Consider the following 19,116-nt stretch of genomic DNA (forward strand, 5'->3'; position numbering starts at 1 on the left):
AGTAACTTTTAAATGCGATATTTCAGCCGTTATGTTTGACGTTTCGTAGCGGCATTGACGGATGTATGTTTTTCTAGGAAGTGGAAAGATTTGTCCTGATGGCTGGAAGTCTTATAAAGATAATTGTTTCTTGGTTGAAAGACAGAAAATGACGTGGAATGAGGCAAGTCAGTTCTGCAGAAACAACAACGGTTTTCTGGCATCAGTGGTTGACCAAGCTGAGCAGAACTTCTTGTTTAGTCAACTTCCTTCCGGTATGCTTCCTGTCTGTTCGTCTGTTTGTCTTCGTATATATATATATATATATATATATATATATATATATCTTTCTCTCCCTGTGTATTTCGTGCACAATTTTATCATTTGGAATGGCGAAATTGATTCTTTATTATTTTATTAAGTTACAATTATTTAAATGAAAATATTAAGGCTAAGAATTACATATTGCATAGTTTGCAAGTTCAATATGTATTTATTATCAACTTTCTAGTTCTATTGATACAAAAGACCATATCATTAGATATGTCTGTACGAATAGTAATTTAGCTAAACGATGTCAAAATGTCAAAATTAGATATCAAAGGTTTGTGGAAATGATTATTAATACAATACAATCGTTCATTTTTTCGTCTTTATAACATGATAAGATAGAAATTCATTTCACCAGATTACTGTTTTAATGTCCACCCAAACGATACACACTGTTCTGAGATGGCTGCCGCTGGTAAATGTACGGATGATTTATTGTATATGGTAAAACAGTGCCCAGCCGCCTGCAAGAAATGCAACAGAAATTGCACGGACGTTCTTGATACTGAGAACTGTCAAGCATATGCATCACAAAACGGTTGTGAGAATAATCCAGAATGGATGGTAAATCATTGTGGAAAAACATGTGGCGCTTGTAATGCAGGTGTGTATAGACATAAATACCATATATAATATAATGATAACATTTATATAACGCCTTATATAAAACAAATTAAGGTAGCTCCATCTTCATGGGATCTATCAATATTAATGGTTAAAAGTGGAAAAACTTTATTAACTTCCACTCAATATACATGTAGTTTAATTCAATTAATAACCAAAGAAAATGTAAATGTTGCCACCTTTTTATAGATGTCAGACATACAAAAACAGAAGTATATATCAACATCAGAAAATCACACATTTTCGTTAAACAGAATAATAAAAATAGATAAAAATTTGTTGAAATGACAAAATTTGAATATTAACAGTTTAAAAAAAAACTGCTAATTCATAAATATGTATAGATTAATCATGTATATTAGGGAAACCAATGTATAATAGACATCCAGTTGAGGAAATTCTAGCACAGGAGTTATTGCCCTTGACAACATTTTTAAAATCATAAATAATTGATTATATATGGAAAATATAAACTTTTTCAGTATTAACAGTTTACCAGATTTTTTATTATATCCAGTGAATAATATTACTCAGAAAGATATATTTCTAACATGCGTAAAGTTTAATTCATTAAGATTTTTGCATAAACCTATGACGTCACATGAGGATCGATCGACCTTAAGGCGCTCTGCAAGGGAAATACGAATGCAGCAATAAAACAATTAAATGATAGAATGACATAAAATTTTGTATCTGTAAAATTATCAAATTAAAAATCTATTTTGAGATCATGGATCTCTACCATAACTATTTTATTGATTGCAGATAAGTAGAGTTGGACTATGGAACAAATTTATTAGTATCAATGTTGACTTTGATTATTGCATAAAAACAGAGATACTTGCAAATTCAATCAAGCATTTTGCTTAACAGTCCAACTTTCCAGGTGCCTGCATCACCTGACTTTATTTATTCTATTACCCAAAAATTATTTTATAACATCGTTCTTTTCAATTTCGTTTTAATGATATGTTTTAGATTTCCAATTCATGGGAAAAGTTCACACTTTATACGTTGAACATGTTACATCTTAATGGATCATATAATTTTAATAGCATGACGGCTGATTTAAACTTTTTCAGTGATTTATGGAGGATTTTGGATAGGCCTCAGAGATCTAACTGGTAACACTTTTACGTGGGAAAATCACGATGAAGTCTCCTTTAGTCTCTGGAGAGAAGCAGAGCCCCAGGGATATATTAGTAATCAAGAAGGTTGTACTGCAATGGCTTATAGTGTAAGCGATTTTTATTATTGTTTCCTTTATGTATCGTCATGAAATATCTGCAATAGAAATTGCAAAGAACATATTTCTATTGACAAACACACAGGGTACTTAGATTTTATACTTATCTTTTATTTTCCAAAAGAATGGCCTTTGGTTTGATCGAAAATGCGACTGGATTATGCCGGGTTTGATTTGCAAAGCTCCAAAGCAGAAAAAGGGAATAACATCATATCCCGGTTGCAGGGAGGTATGCTATAATTAGATAATGATATAAGTATTATATAAGTAAGGTTTGAACAATGTTGAAAGATACTATTTTGAAGGGGTATTGTTTAATCATACTAAAAAGGATTTGAAATTCATTTATTTTAAAGATAAACAAATTTTTGTCCAATCAAATATATTTCCTGTCTCGTGCATTTTAACTGAATGGTAAATTCATTAACTCATGAGTATCGATATTTATCACTGTTCGTTATCTTCGCCTTTCATGCAAGATAATTGATGGGCGATGACTTAAATTTACAATAAGCCTATCATGGGGGAATATATAATATAGATAAAAAATTCATCTGCAATTTTACCAGTATATTCTAAAATATTTGACTATGAATGCATTCACTTTAGAATTATGTAAGCTACGCATCAATGTGCTACAAATTCAGTACTGAAGAAGTCACATGGAGTGAAGCTCAAGCTCGATGTGAAACACAACATGGACATTTAGCTACCGTCAATAATCAGTGTGTATACTTTAAATAATCCCATCAAAAGCTTATAGATATCTCATTTTCAAGGCATCAGTCTGTTTAACTTTTACAGCAATCTATGTCTTCAAACAAATTATCATAACATGTTATTGCGTGTTATTCAATGTTTGCTCCGTATTATTAACACAGTAGACGTCAATCTCACCAAATGTTTAAATATAACTGTCAATACTGTGGTAACACGCCTAAAATTGAAATGTCTAGGAAAACGATACATGTCTATTGCATGCAGTTCCAGAACTTAAATTGGATTTGAATTAAAGTATGAATTGAACTGATTATAGGTATGTTCAAGCTTTTTTGTCAAGTCAACTAATCGGAAAGAATGGAAACTTTTGGATAGGATACAAGGAAACAAAGTCCAATGATACCATAACGATGTGGAATAGTGGGCACGTTGTTGACTTCCGATTTGGTGATGTTCTTGGTGAGAAACATAGAGATACCAGTTTCATTGAAATGATGATAATTTATTTCCCTTGTCAATGTTGATTTCCATAATATAATGATACATTCTTGATATTCTACGAATGAGACTTGTAATTGCTAGATTCAACCTCATTCGACTTGGCTGAAGGTTGTGCTGCTATGACTACAACAATTCCTGCTGGAATATGGTCGTTCAAAAACTGTACAACGAAACAGAATTACGTTTGTGAGAACCTACGGGACGGATATACCACTTCTACAGTTCCTACCACAACAACCCCGCCTTTGATATGTCCAAGTGAATGGTTGACCATCAATAATCATTGCTTTAAGGTAGATGTTTGCATTGCATATCTTTTAAATGATCGTCTAAAATATATTTATTGGTGTCATTTATTGATAAAGATATAGAATCATTGCATGTGTAGGTATTTGGAGATAATTTAAGCTGGACAAGAGCACGAGCCTACTGTCGAGGAATCGGGGCGGATCTAGCTAGTATTCATTCTTATTCAGAATCTACACAACTTTCAACGATAACTTATGGGTAAACTACTGCAGAATTTGTATTTAAATGATAAATATTCATTTTATGATATCAATGATAAACGAATTAATGAATATAGATTAAAATACCATCTATGTCCCTTTACTTTTCACATCTAAAATTGTTGAATTCTATCGTTTTCGTTAAGATGAATTAGTAACTAATTTAATGGCAACTGAGTATCATTTCCTCTGAATTTCTTTCTCAATATTCACATTTTGAAAAGTAGTTTTGAATTATTTGTTTTATCTATCCTTAGGATAAGTTCTAATGATTTCTGGTTTGGACTCAATGACAGAGAAAAGGAGAGTGGTACGGCAAAAGAAAAAACATTTTCATTTGTATATCATGTATGATGTTGTGTATAACGATATCATTTACTAATGCAGTCTGTCATTGTGTAAAATGCTGTCTGATACCAATTTGCGGCGGTTTTTACACAATGATTTTGACTACGGATCACTCCGTTTACCCGATCGAGATATAGGGCTTATGGCGGGTGTCACCAGTAAGCAGGGAATGCCTACTCTCCTAGGCACCTGACCCATCTCTGGTATAACCAAGAGTCCGCGTTTGACCTATTCTTAGTTATATATTTTATAGGAGTTATTAGGTCAATCACTGTTCGTGATCTTCACATTTCCATTGTATTATAACAATGTTCAATGTGAGGGTTTGTATGTTCTCTTTCAGATTCGGTTAAGCTTTCTTTCAAAATAGTAACTTTAAACAGTTTTAATCTGTAAAACAGGAGTTTAAGTAGAAGTGTTCTCGCATTTCATTTAGAAATTAATTTTTGATATATGCATATTGACTACTCATGCATTTATCAAAACTACAAAAAGGTGAGGATGACGAACATTGACTAATCTCAAAACTCCCACAGGGAATACAAAATTAAGAGTTGGGCAAACACGGATCCCTGGATATACCAGAAGTGGGATCTGGTTCCTAAAAGGAATAAGCATCCCCTGTCAACCTAGCTACTATCAACAGGTCACACCCACCGTGAGCCCTATATCTTGATCGGGTAAACGAAATAATCCGTAGTCAAAACCAGTGCATAAAGAACGGCCTAACAATTGTTAAGAAACACGTCAGACAACATTTAATCGAATGACAGGTTGTATTGGCAAACTAGATCCTTATAACGACCATTGAATTTGCGATATGCTGCCTTTAAATGGGACTCTTAAAACTCATGTAACATCTACTTGTTTGTCAGTAGTCTGTCGTGATTTAAAAACTGATCATACATAGATCAAGCTCTTCCGTATCGAATCAGTTGGAAGACATAAAAACCATATGCATATGATAATGGAATATTGCTAAATAAATATAAAAGTTGACGATGGAGAAACTAAAAGCATATTGTTTAGCATAAAGTTGAGTTATTAGATTGCCGTTAGCATCTGTGTTCAATATGTAAATACAAAGCAGATGTGGAAGACTCTGGTGTCTTTTATCTCGAGTTCATTGTGATATATCGAATCGAAATATAAATGAAAATGATGATTGTTGATAGATAAAACCTCGTCGATATACATGTACCGAAATGTCGAGTTGAAGGCAACAGAAAGATTTTTCTCCTCAAGTAGAAGCTTTTGAATAAATTCTGCCTCATGAGAATATAAAAACAGGTCAGTTAACAAAGGAGAACAATTCATGCTCACGAGAATGCCTAGACTACGAGGATATTGCCAACAAGGAACTCCAGCATGTTTTTAATATCAATTTCTGCATAGAATCAAAATGGTGTTTAACAAAGTTATTTTGTGAATGACTGATCACTAGATATGAATATATTCTTTTTCCACTTTTATTGGGGCAACTATCCCTGATGTCAAAAGTTTCTTCTTTAATTCACCATGTGGAATGGCAGTGCAAAGTGTTGAAAACTCATACGTTTTGACGCTGATTTTGAATTTTATGATTTTAAATTTACTTAAAGTTCTTTACAATTTTGTTTAGAATCTACATTCGATTTACATCGATTTTTAATAATGAACAAGTAAAGATATTTGTGATAATGAACAATTAAATATATATTTGATAATGAACAAGCAAAGACAAGGAACAATTATCAATGAAAAGGTGAGGATAACAATGATCAATGTGATAACTGCTATAAAGAATACACTATAAATCCCATAAAAATACAAATTAAGAGAAGAGAAAACATGGGCATCTGGACATACCGCAGGTTGAATCAGATGACCGGGAGGAGTAAGCATCCCTCGTTGATCGGTCACACTCTCCGCGAGTCCTACATTTATATATCTTGATCAGGTAAACGTTGCAATTCGTAGTCAAAATCAATATTTAAAGAACGGCCTATTAGTTGGTATGAAACACGACAGACAGCAATAGACCCAGTCATATCTTGTATTTGCAAATCAGATCATCTGCAATAATATGTTCCGTAAATATCTTGTTTGAGTCTGTTTAATATTTACACTGACAATTCTTTAAAACGGATAATAGATAAACAGGTAATATAACGATGAGAATAAACTTTGCATTGATACAGATTGGCGATGGTCGGATGGAACGCCGTCAGATTATACAAGATGGATGTCGTCCCAACCAGATAATTGGCAGGGTAATGAGAATTGTGGCACATACAAACGTTCAAATAGACGTTTTAATGATCGTTTTTGTGCAGTGAGGCTTCCATTCATTTGCAAAGTGAAGAAAGGTTTGTAATCTTTATTTTTCATATCTCAACACTCTCACTCAACACGATGCGTTTCTAAAAGATATATGATATGGACCTGATTTGGCAAACAATTTGCAGATATTGAATTAATTTGAAATTTCAGTTCCTTAATGACTATGTTTACGTCCAATTTCGTATGCTTTCTTGTAATTTAACACCACTTATGAAGCATTTCTTGACCTGTGGTAGTTCTGAATTTAATAGGGATCTTGGGTCATGGCCATTGTAGAGCAACAAAACAGAAAACTTTAGCTAATGATCTTAATTATAGTGTTTCATGTTGGTAATTTTATAGATATAATTGTCATTAATTTCATTTAATTGTATTTTATTGTTTTATTCCACTTCTTACCCTTATAAAGCGCCTTAGAGTAATTTGTTTTATTTAGGGCGCTATATGAATATTATTATTATTATCTCTAAACAAAAATGATTTTCACTTCGAAGTCGTGTAACTTCCCTAAAAGTATCGGGAATTTCTTAAAAGACTCTTCATTCGCGCAAAGTAATAATAGTCCCTGACAACAACAATGGCGAAGATAAACAGTAAAAAAAAAAACCAGAGACATGAACGGGCATTTTATGTGTAAAACGGGTGAAAGAGTCTTGTGTCGATGTAAACAACAACAATATCTACAGCTGCAACAACGAACCTGATTATCACCTATACCGTCTCAAGCACAAGTCTCTTAAAATCACACTCCATAAAGAACCCTCCTACGGCTGACGTCTTTAGAATTTAGGTAATGTATATGATGATTTTCCCCCTTTTACTACCTAATATTTCATTAAAATCAACATGCATTTTTCACATATTACTCATTAGTATATGAGAAATTACAAATTTCTTAAATTGAAAAATGAAGCCCAAGACCTACGCTTGAAAAATATATTGACTTAAAGAATATTAAAATATTATACAGTTGTATGTGTAACACCAGTGTTTTACCGTATAGCGGGTTTTTCAGCGGGTCTAAAATTTGGCCATTTTCTGGATCAAAGGTATGCTAATAACTTTAGCGGAATGGATTTTGGCGAACAGGGAAAAGTTATTTCCCTGGAAAATACTGAAGTCACCATTGAATGCATATTTGGCGAGTGATATTTTGGCGGAAAGCTACCTAACCGCTAAAATAAGCCAAATTTAGTACCTCGCGGAAAAAACCGCTATACGGTATTCTTTTCATCTACAAATACAATCATCTTTATTTAGGGTTATGATCAATTACACAAACTGTAAAATGTTTACTGGCTGTGGAGATAAAGTCAACCAGCATATGATCGCAGATGGGGAAATTATCCGCTTTCATACTGCTACAACTGGGATTGCTTTGATTGTGTGTATCTTTACAAGGAAGGAGAAATTGTATACTCGACCACTACCTGAAGCTCTTTGAAAATGTTGTGCTTCTTTATGGGATTACGAAAAACCCTGTTTCAATCTATCAGGATAAAATTTAGTTTTAATTTGAATGATGTCGGCAGTGTTTTACAGTATAGAAAATGCAAAATCAGGGGAAAAAACCCACTTTTCTCTCATATTTAGTCGCAGCAAAGGTATTGTCTAAATTCAGCGCTGATAAAATTGCTGGTTCTGGACTGTTACCAAAATATGAAAATAACAGGGTATTAAAGCATTATTTAAAGAGAATAGTAATGGTAAACTTGGATTAATGAATTTTAAAGAGAAAAATCATTTTACGTTTTATCAACATTTTTTCTAAATTTCCAACGAAAGGCAACTAGTTATATGCCAAATGATTTGATAATTTGACCGATTTCAATTCTTTAAAATTTACCAGCATTTTTACTGATATGATCTGTTTACACATTACGTATATTGATTAATATAAATACGCACCTGATCCCACCTCTGGTGTATCTAGGAGTTTGTGTTTGCCCAACTCTTTATTTTGCATTCCTTATAGGAGTTGTGATATTGATCACTGTTCGTTATCTTCACCTTCATTGTGCTATAAGTCGAACAATATTCCATGGTTACTGTTTTTAATTTTCAATTTTAGCATTTTTGTGAACTATGTATTAACAGAAAATTGTGATCTATTATTTTTTGTTTGTTAATACTTTAGTTATATTCAGTTATTCCATTGTATTTATTCATATGATATTATTGTTATTTCCTAACTCTTTCCACTCTATATCTGTATTTCAAGTTGTTTTTGTTGTTTTTATGTTCACCTGATATGAAAAACACTAAGATGCAATTAAATAATATAGGTAAATTTGATCGTGATTTAGTCTTCCCAATAAATCTTAGTTGATGCAATTAACGAGCATGTTTGCTAATTAAAGGAATTTTGAAAAATATTTTTTAGCCGCTAGCCTCCTTAAAAGGCGTTATTGAAGATTTACGAATTATACTGTAAACGTTCTATGCAATGTTTTGTGCTTTCTGCAATTTTCATTCATTGATGGAATGTTTTCTAATACCTATTTATATTAGATGAATTTGTTTTGGTAGAGTATGTGCAGTTTTCTAGAGTACATGTGTTTGATTGATTGATTGATTGATTGTATATTGTTGAACGTCCCTCTCGAGAATATTTCACTCATATGGAAACGTCACCACAGCCGGTGAAGGGCTACAAAATTTACGCCTATGCTCGGCGCTTATGTCCATTGAGCAGGGAGGGATCTTTATCGTGCCACACCTGCTGTGACACGGGACCTCGGTTTTTGCGGTCTCATCCGAAGGACAACCCCATTTAGTCGCCTCTAACGACAAGCAAGGGGTTACTGAGGACCTATTCTAACCCGTGTCCCCACGGGACAATGTGTTTGATATTTACTGAACAATGTTACTTACTGAGATTGATAGAATATTTGTTAACTATGGTAATTTTTATTAAATGTTAGGTATCACTTCTACTTATTTTTGTGTATTTGCAGTAAATCGCACACACACACATGAGTGCACGTTAATAAAGGATGTACATTTCCAATGAAGGTGACTTTGAAGTGCGATATATCAGTTCATAAGTCATAATAATGTTAGTATTCGATATAAAAGTAACTTCAAGCGCATTGTAGAACATGACATATTTTCTAACATTGATATATCAATCATCGACATATACTATAAATCTGTTATAGTGTATTTATGTACATGCATATGTTAAACCTTCGATATAAATAATAAAACAAATTAAAGTTCGTGTTATATATATATATACAACAGGGGATGCTTACTCCTCCTTGGCACCTGATCCCACCTCTGGTGTGTCCAGGGGTCCGTGTTTGCTCAACTATCTATTTTGTATTGCTTGTAGGAGTTATGAGATTGATCACTTGTTCGTTATCTTCACCTTACATGCATATATATATATATATATATATATATATATATATATATATCAAAATTGCACAAAATGTCCATGGTATAGGTAATAAGTAGAAAAAATATATCCAACAATGACTAAGTACACATGATCCACACTTAATTAATTACACTTACCGCTTTTGCCGTGTAGTTCGGCTCTTTAGAGTGTAACAAATTTTAATATATATATATATGAATTATTATCATTATATATAATTTAAGATTTTCACCATAATTTTTCTTAAAATGGCATACCACATTGTAACCTCTGCTCAAAAATTTGATACGTTTGATGGAATCGCTCTAGTTTCATTCTATACATGGCCTTTTCATCGATATTTTGAAATACATCAAAGACAACATAGATATTCATAAAATGTATCAAATATGACAATTTTATGAAATTTGTCAAAGTTAACAGGGATTTTCATGAATTTTTTAAACGTTTTTCAGTAAGTTAAAAAAAATACTTTATCAAATCGTCATGATACCTAATATACATATATCATATAATAGCTTTTCCTTTCTCGTTTTCATTTTCTGTTGCTACAGTCAGCCAGCTTTCAAGTGCAAAGATTTTAAATGATTTCAAATATTTGACAATACCAAAGTCGATCTGGGTAGCCTATTGCCATTGCCTTTCTTTCATTAATAAAAATATCCAATATACGAGAATGTTTACGATTTCATAGAAAGCGGCACAAATTGCATGTATCCTCAAACAACTCCTAATAAGAAAAAAGGTAAAGAGACTCGAGTGAAACGTAACTTTCAATTCCTTGATATGTAGAAAATATAGGCACTTTAAAACAAACTTTTAACCAACTTTACATGGTACATTGTGCAGTCTTTCAGATTCAGTCTCGATTGAAGTCAGCATTTGGCAAATTCCATGGTCTTTCTGACGATCTAGTTCGTCAATACAACCTACCATAGGGTCAAATGCTATCTGACGTGTTTCATACCGATTGTTAAGCCGTTCATTGGCACACTGATTTTAACTGCGGATAACTCCGTTTACCTGAACAGAATATAAGGCTCACGGCGGGTGTGACCGGTCGACAGGTGATGCTTACTCTTCCTAGGCACCTGATCCCACCTCTGGTGTGTCCAGGGGTCCGTGTTTGCCCAACTATCTATTTTGCATTGCTTGTAGGAGTTATGAGATTGATCACTGTTCGTTATCTTTACCTTGCATTCAAACGTGTTTGTAACGTAGGGTAGGGGTAAAACTAAATATAGCAATGTGAATCATGCATTTTATAGCGTTAATTATTAAACAACAGAATTACATCAGCAACTACTAATAATTTTAAAAAGAAGGTCATTCCTTATATGTATTCCATTTTTCTCAGTTTACTTGTTTCCTTCAATAAATTTGTCTGTCGTGTTGAATTGTCGACACTTTTATTGAAAAATAGAGGATATTGGCATCAATGTTTTAATTTAATGCTGAATTTCCAAAGAGTATCATACTTTTAGAAAATACGATTTTTTTTTCATTTACACGAGTAGAGTGCATTTAAACTTCCTTTATTAAAATTAAGCATGTGGAGTTCTTTGGAAGCACTCATTGATCCAAGGATGAACAATAATGATCATGCATATACTGGTTCGGATATTTGTCTCCAAACTATGGATGTATTTTTAAATCGAAATTTTCAAGTAAAATCTTGCATTTCTTATAAATATAAAACAAGAACTATGGAGTTACTTCCACGTCATCATTATGAGCACGCAACTGAACAGTTATAACAATACTGACCATGTTAAAAGTAATACATGTATTTCTGTTAACATCTCGAGCTACATAACACATTTTTAAACTACGAATTATTCTAGGTGGTGTGATAAAAGACCAGTTTCAACTTCCAACTTTGGGTAAGTCACTTTTATGATCATCATTATAATATACAGATCCTGTTCATAGTGTATTACACCAGTGGAGCGGTGAACGAACGCTGAACGACTTGGTAATGAACTGATATGATTGGAAAACGAACACGGAACAGTTCTCGACGATAAAAGAACAGATATTTCATTTTGATACACGTTATTTTTCAGAAAAATGTGACGATGAGGATTTCGTACGCTTTAACGGTTCCTGTTATAAAATAAATAAAACGAAAACAAGTTTCCACCAGGCACAGAAAATCTGTAGACAGAACGATGCGGAGTTAGCGAGTATTCACAGCCAGGAAGAAAACATTTTCCTATCAGACGTAATTCTAATTTAATACGTATATGATTATCTGTAGATGCTGATTCTGCATTCTTTACACTCATTAGAGAGAGGAGTCTTTTATTGTAAGTCTTCATTATTATGAAAGACAACAAAATATTTCGGAGCACATTTATGCATGTACATAAATTAGAAAAATATCTGAAATGCCACAATATTGTAAATAGAATTGAACTTGTCGTATTTTATGCTGTACATATGTGTGTGTTTCAATATCAATTACCAAAGATCTAGAAATGCATGTACAAATTTAAGCTGAAGAATAATGAATAGGTAGGAATAGCTGTCTAATAAGAAAGGGTTACAGTTCGCACTTTGTGTTCTCCTGCAGATTTCATGGGAAGTGTTGTGGATAGGTCTAGTAAGATCACAGAATGATGGGTATGTATTCCTGTCTGAACATTTGACTAACTTTCAGTATTTGACGACATTTTATATGTAATATTTGTAATGATGTTTTCCTTGTGTATTCGTCATTTTTCTGTTGTTGTCTTGTGTCTTTCGTCCTTTAATCACATAGAAACGTTTGATTGTTTACCATATAAGCACAATAATGCGTCCCAATATGTTTTAAACAATACCGCCAATAAATACCTTCATTGAAGACAAGATAAAATTTAAACTCAGTAGTGGGTTTGTAACATAACAATTAAATATGCATGGTAATTGTTCATAAATCTTCAATACATTTAATCCATCTTTGTGTTTTTGCTGTTCAAATCTCATTTTTTCAATAAATGATGTCGATGATGGTATTACGATATAATTCATTGAAAGACGTTTAGTGATTCATATTACATTTTCCTTTGTACATCTCAAACAGATTTCGATGGACGGATGCTACACCAGTGGACTTCACAAGGTGGTCTCCTGGTGAACCAAATGATCATCTGGGATTGGAAGGTTGTTCTCATATTAAAAAAGGTATTTGATACACGTATAACGCAAGGTCTTTGTGATGGAAATTAAGAACCAGCTAAATCCAGTAGCAAGTTTCAGTACACGTCACAGGTATGCATAGTACAAATAACTGCTAACTTCATCACATTTTGTTGTCATCACAGTGATGACACGGATAATGCCTTCAGTTTTTGATTATTTTCAGTTTTATTTTTATTTGTTTATTTTGTTTTATTTTCAGTTTTAAATATGTAAATAGCATACATGTATGTATACAACATACCTTCATATACTATTTTATATTGTATCTGTATGATACTGCTGTCTGTATATATGTTTTCAGGACCACAATGTAAACTAGTTTTAAACTAATTGTGCTATCCTGTTTAAATAAAGGACATCATTATTATTATAGTACAGTTGATGATATTGAAATATTGAACTGAAATAAATTTGAGTAAATACAATTTCTATCCACTTTGTATATTTGATTTTTAAAAAAAACGTATGTTTTTGAATAGTTTGACTATGTTGTGCAACCCTGCATTACTTAAACGATGTTAAAATATTTACCCCTACAATTGACCCGTAGTATATTGTAGAATGTCGCATTGACTATAAATAATTGAACAATTCATAAACAAGAAGCAGAGATCGAGCGATGTTTGTTTGTTTTTGGCAAACACAGTATTAGTTCTGCCCATTCTTGTACATGTAACTAAACAAGAATTGTAAAAATTCTCATATCAATCACTCTGTCGACGTTATCTTTATATTTGCGATTATGTAATTTTCATATGTTTTGGTGATTCATATCGTTCACACAAATACAATTTCTACAACAATGACTATAAGCACACTAGGCTATATTTGTTCATATATATATATATATATATATATAACCCGTAGTTTCTAAATCGTAGCTAATGAGACCCCCTCGCTCCCCCTCATCCTCGAGTCAAATTAAAAGTAGAATGAAGATTTGTTAGGAACTTGATAAGATTGTGAAAAAAATACACTTATCATATTACCTTTCATGTCAGAAATACTTTAGATATTGAACACTAAATATTCGCAAATTTGCAGAGAACAATTTCGAATAAAGGCGTGCTTATAAGGGTTATTGAAAACAGATGTGCATATGAAAAACAAATACAACATTGTCAACAGTTAAAACATTAAGATGAGTGAAGACCTAAGAGTAGTCTCTATATGCTTTTATAAAAAGAAAAGTTTTTAAACACGTTTTAAATCGAGTTAGATTCCATTCGGACCTCATTGTTTCAGGCAAAATGTTCCACAGAGCAGCACCAGACGCATAAACCGTCTATTTCCAAGCGTCTTGGTCCGTACGTATGGTGGTAGATTAACATACTTTCAAGTCAAATTTTACTTCATATGTATTGCTGGGATAGGTTTTTATGCAATCAAAATAAAATTTTACTTGTATTATCTTTTAATGATGTTTTGCATCGGCCAGTTTTTATCTCCTTACATGCATTACCACTAGATTGCATCTTGTTAAATAATAAATGAAATGACTTAAATATCAAAATAAAAGCTGATGCAATATTATTTCATAAGTTGCATTTTAAATCATAGATATATTGCTCATGAAACTGGGATTTAATTGTTTTGACTTTATGAATTTTAAGTCCTTTTTTATATAGATCGAAAAACAAGACGATAATTTTCGCATCTAAAGATCACCGATATATTTGTTCACAAGTAGAAAAAATGAAGATTACGAACAGCGATCAATCTCATAAAAAATGGAGAATCACATTAATTTTGGAATATAAAGGACGATTTTAAATGACATAACAATTGGTGAAATCAATAACAGCATGTTCGCTGACAATGAAACAAATTAACGAGAAATTTCGGTAATAGTATTAGTAGGTCGAAATGCAAAACATAATAACACCAACTTATTGATTGAAAAAGAATTAATATTACGCTTTCAGTCATATCTATACAGCTGTAACTATTTATCATAGTTCTTCGAGTTACGAAGAAACACTAATCCCCACCTCACCCACCCCACCCCCCTCCGAGAATTGTCAACAGTAAGCTATGTAAGATAATGGTCCTCATTGTATGAATTGTTAACAGTAAGCTATGCTAGATAATGGTCCTCATTGTATGAATTGTTAACGGTAAGATATGTTAGATAATGGTCCTCATTGTATGAATTATTAACAGTAAGATATGCTAGATAATGATGTTCATTGTATGAATTATTAACAGTAAGATATGCTAGATAATGATGTTCATTGTATGAATTATTAACAGTAAGATATGTTAGATAATGGTCCTCATTGTATGAATTATTAACAGTAAGATATGCTAGATGATGATGTTCATTGTATGAATTATTAACAGTAAGATATGCTAGATAATGGTCCTCATTGTATGAATTATTAACAGTAAGATATGCTAGATAATGATGTTCATTGTATGAATTATTAACAGTAAGATATGCTAGATAATGATGTTCATTGTATGAATTGTTAACAGTAAGATATGCTAGATAATGATGTTCATTGTATGAATTATTAACAGTAAGCTATGCTAGATAATGGTCTTCATTGTATGAATTATTAACAGTAAGCTATGCTAGATAATAATGTTCATTGTATGAATTATTAACAGTAAGTTATGCTAGATAATAATGTTCATTGTATGAATTATTAACAGTAAGCTATGCTAGATAATAATGTTCATTGTATGAATTATTAACAGTAAGTTATGCTAGATAATAATGTTCATTGTATGAATTATTAACAGTAAGTTATGCTAGATAATAATGTTCATTGTATGAATTATTAACAGTAAAATATGCTAGATAATGATGTTCATTGTATGAATTATTAACAGTAAGCTATGCTAGATAATGGTCCTCATTGTATGAATTATTAACAGTAAGATATGCTAGATAATAATGTTCATTGTATGAATTATTAACAGTAAGCTATGCTAGATAATAATGTTCATTGTATGAATTATTAACAGTAAGATATGCTAGATAATGATGTTCATTGTATGAATTATTAACAGTAAGATATGCTAGATAATGATGTTCATTGTATGAATTATTAACAGTAAGCTATGCTAGATAATAATGTTCATTGTATGAATTATTAACAGTAAGTTATGCTAGATAATGATCCTCATTGTATGAATTATTAACAGTAAGCTATGCTAGATAATGATGTTCATTGTATGAATTATTAACAGTAAGATATGCTAGATAATGATGTTCATTGTATCTAAATGATTCGATACTTTATCAACACCTCAATGGATGTCAACGTAAACGATACTGTGTAGGAAAGCACAACAGCTTTCACAAAACGTCTCAATATAAACATCTATAATTGTGATATATACTGTCAAATGAATCAATCGATAATTCTATAATGCTTTTGATATACCTGTGACATTCTGAAAATCGCTACTTAATTTCCCAAATACAATGACCATTAAGGTAAATTATTCTTGCTAATGTATTTTTCCTAATATCCTTTTAGGTGGAATGTGGAATGACATCAATTGTGGAACTGAAATAGCAGGATTCATCTGCAAGAAACGAAAAGCTAGCGATTCTGGAAAGACATCCTCTGTGGTTATAAAAGGGGGGTGTCCATCGCAGTACATTCCATCACCATACAGTAAGTACTTATGTATCAACATCCACGAATCTCGGAAAAATTTCTACCACTAAACTTGAATGAATAATCTCGGAACATCTTATCTTTTCGGCAAATGTAGAAAGTTGGTTTATTCATTATGAGTTCATATTTTCAGATAGTAAATGCTATAAGTTAGTGACAAATGCGAAAAGTTGGTCAAACGCAAAATCTGATTGCAAAACGACGAAAGGTGGATCAATGTTATCCGTTGGTGACCAAATAGAACAAGGTAGGTTCGAAACTTATCGGTAAGGACAGATTCTTTCCCTAATTTTCTGTGAGCAAAAATACAATAACGCTACGGCTGATGTGATTGATGTATTCGTGTCTAGTCTCTATTATGGGGGCATCAAAATAATGGAACCATGTGGAAATTTGCATAACCAGCTACCAAGTCAAATTGAAAAGTTACTTACATGTCGCAGCGCGTTTATCAAGAAATGAAATACAATGATACATTTATATTATTACTACAGTAACTTGATCCGAAGAGTCAGATCACGTCGAGTTGACAGGCGCGGATCATCAGATCACACGAGACGCGAAGCGTCGAGTTTGATCTGATGATCCGCGCCTGTCAACGAGACGTGATTCAACTCTTCGGATCAAGTTACTGTAGTAATGATAAATTTATTATATACCCCCTTCTGCATTTTAAATCCACATTTATAAGATAATAAATGTAATCCAAATTATCAGAAACACAGACATACCATGAAATTATCTTTTGTGTACGCAGTTTTGTTTTGTGACGCGGTCAATATTTCCACAAATAACGTTGCGTTGATGCATTGTGACGGCATCAGTTTCAGAGGATACTGATACGGAACCAGAAAACCACAGTGTGGTGATCCGGAAAACCGGATCACACGCTGTGAAATCCACAGTATCAAAGAACGATACATTGATGGGTATATAATAAATTTTATTAACAAAACATCGGTCAATAAAATAATCAATTCTGAATATCAAGTCTATAAAATTGGAGTCTTAATTTAATACTGATACTCCTTATTATCATTTTCCTTCTATATTTCTTCGTCCTAATTCTTAATCTTCACGTTTGTTTTAGAATTTGCACTAGGTTTACCATCAGATTAACTTTTCCTCGGTTAATCTATAGAATATACAAATGTTGTTTAAGGGATTGTTTCTTGGGAGACTAGTACATTACAGAGAAAACAAACAAAATTCCAACCTTAAACAACATTTGTATATTCTAGTATTTCATGCAATGTAGAAGACGTTGCTTTAATCATCATTTGTGATATATTTACATGGTTATGATTGTCACAAAAACATGTATATTGTAAGCTCCCCACGGATGGTCTTTAATAAATGAGGGGGGGGTGTTGTAAAATATAAATCACACTGTAAACACACAAGAGTGGTGCTCCAATCAATATTGAGAGTTTCTCAAAGGTAACAATAATTTGTCAACACATTTCAGCATTAACAACAAGTGTAAAATATAACCTGGTCGGTGGCGTACAGGGATACGGCAGAAAGAGGGCGGGGCCTCACGGTGACTGTCAGAGCATACTTACATAGTAATTAATAATAATGTTTCCAAAAGGTATAAATAGATATCCAGTGTATTGGTCTTAATCAATTGGACGATCGAACAGTAATAGGAATTCAGTGTTTCGTACTTGGCGCAAGGTGAACTTCAGACATAATTATCTGCCAGTATTTGATGATTAACTCATATATATATATATATATATATATATATATATATATATATATATACACTTTCCAAGGTACCACGTGATAGGACAACCAATAAAATAGCTGTACGAAGACACTCGACCAATTGCTGCAATGTACGGTACCGCACATGAGTTTTGTCGTACAGTGCCAAACAAGTTTACCGTACATATAAAATACATAATCAAAAACATGCTGTAATTTAACAAGTAAACATGGAATAAATTAATGTGACTATGTTGGATGTTATCCTAAACTGTAAGTAAATATTCAGTTACCAGTAATATGTATATCCGTCATAAAAATATCGAATCGTCTATCAGACGATGTCAACCAAGCACTGTTCTATACAAGCACAATGATAAGCTGTTGTAAGGTACAGATGACTGCTTGATTATAATAAATAACTTATTACAATTGTTCTAGCAATAATCTTTGTTACATCTAATAATGGATAACCAGTAAAATCACAGGTATACAAAATGCAAAACTCAGCCTGGTATATACGTCATATCAACAAAGATGGCAGTGGGCTGTATACAAGTATATTCAGAACGAATGAATTCGCGCTATTACAGTTCTTGTACGTTGTAATATATCACC

The 19,116-nt window shown here is 32.4% G+C and overlaps 1 protein-coding gene across 3 annotated transcripts in view; it reads left to right on the forward strand.

The window, feature by feature from the left end:
- LOC125651497 (macrophage mannose receptor 1-like) overlaps positions 1-19,116 on the forward strand; it is a 66,857-nt gene that overhangs the window by 28,762 nt on the left and 18,979 nt on the right. For all 3 annotated transcript variants that reach the window (XR_008803459.1, XM_048880117.2, XM_056166948.1), the window contains exons 19-34: positions 78-254; positions 668-913; positions 2,016-2,170; positions 2,304-2,408; positions 2,789-2,904; positions 3,216-3,358; positions 3,482-3,693; positions 3,789-3,907; positions 4,167-4,219; positions 6,438-6,605; positions 11,809-11,847; positions 12,031-12,188; positions 12,540-12,589; positions 13,032-13,132; positions 16,642-16,782; positions 16,919-17,032. Coding sequence is in view for 2 of the 3 variants with exons in the window: in XM_048880117.2 (XP_048736074.2) it covers positions 78-254; positions 668-913; positions 2,016-2,170; positions 2,304-2,408; positions 2,789-2,904; positions 3,216-3,358; positions 3,482-3,693; positions 3,789-3,907; positions 4,167-4,219; positions 6,438-6,605; positions 11,809-11,847; positions 12,031-12,188; positions 12,540-12,589; positions 13,032-13,132; positions 16,642-16,782; positions 16,919-17,032 (2,097 nt within the window). In the remaining variant the exon portion in view is untranslated. The remainder of the gene's footprint in view (positions 1-77; positions 255-667; positions 914-2,015; positions 2,171-2,303; positions 2,409-2,788; positions 2,905-3,215; positions 3,359-3,481; positions 3,694-3,788; positions 3,908-4,166; positions 4,220-6,437; positions 6,606-11,808; positions 11,848-12,030; positions 12,189-12,539; positions 12,590-13,031; positions 13,133-16,641; positions 16,783-16,918; positions 17,033-19,116) is intronic.

This window comes from Ostrea edulis, chromosome 5 (genome assembly GCF_947568905.1).
Source record: "Ostrea edulis chromosome 5, xbOstEdul1.1, whole genome shotgun sequence".
NCBI classification, from domain to species: Eukaryota; Metazoa; Mollusca; class Bivalvia; order Ostreida; family Ostreidae; genus Ostrea; species Ostrea edulis.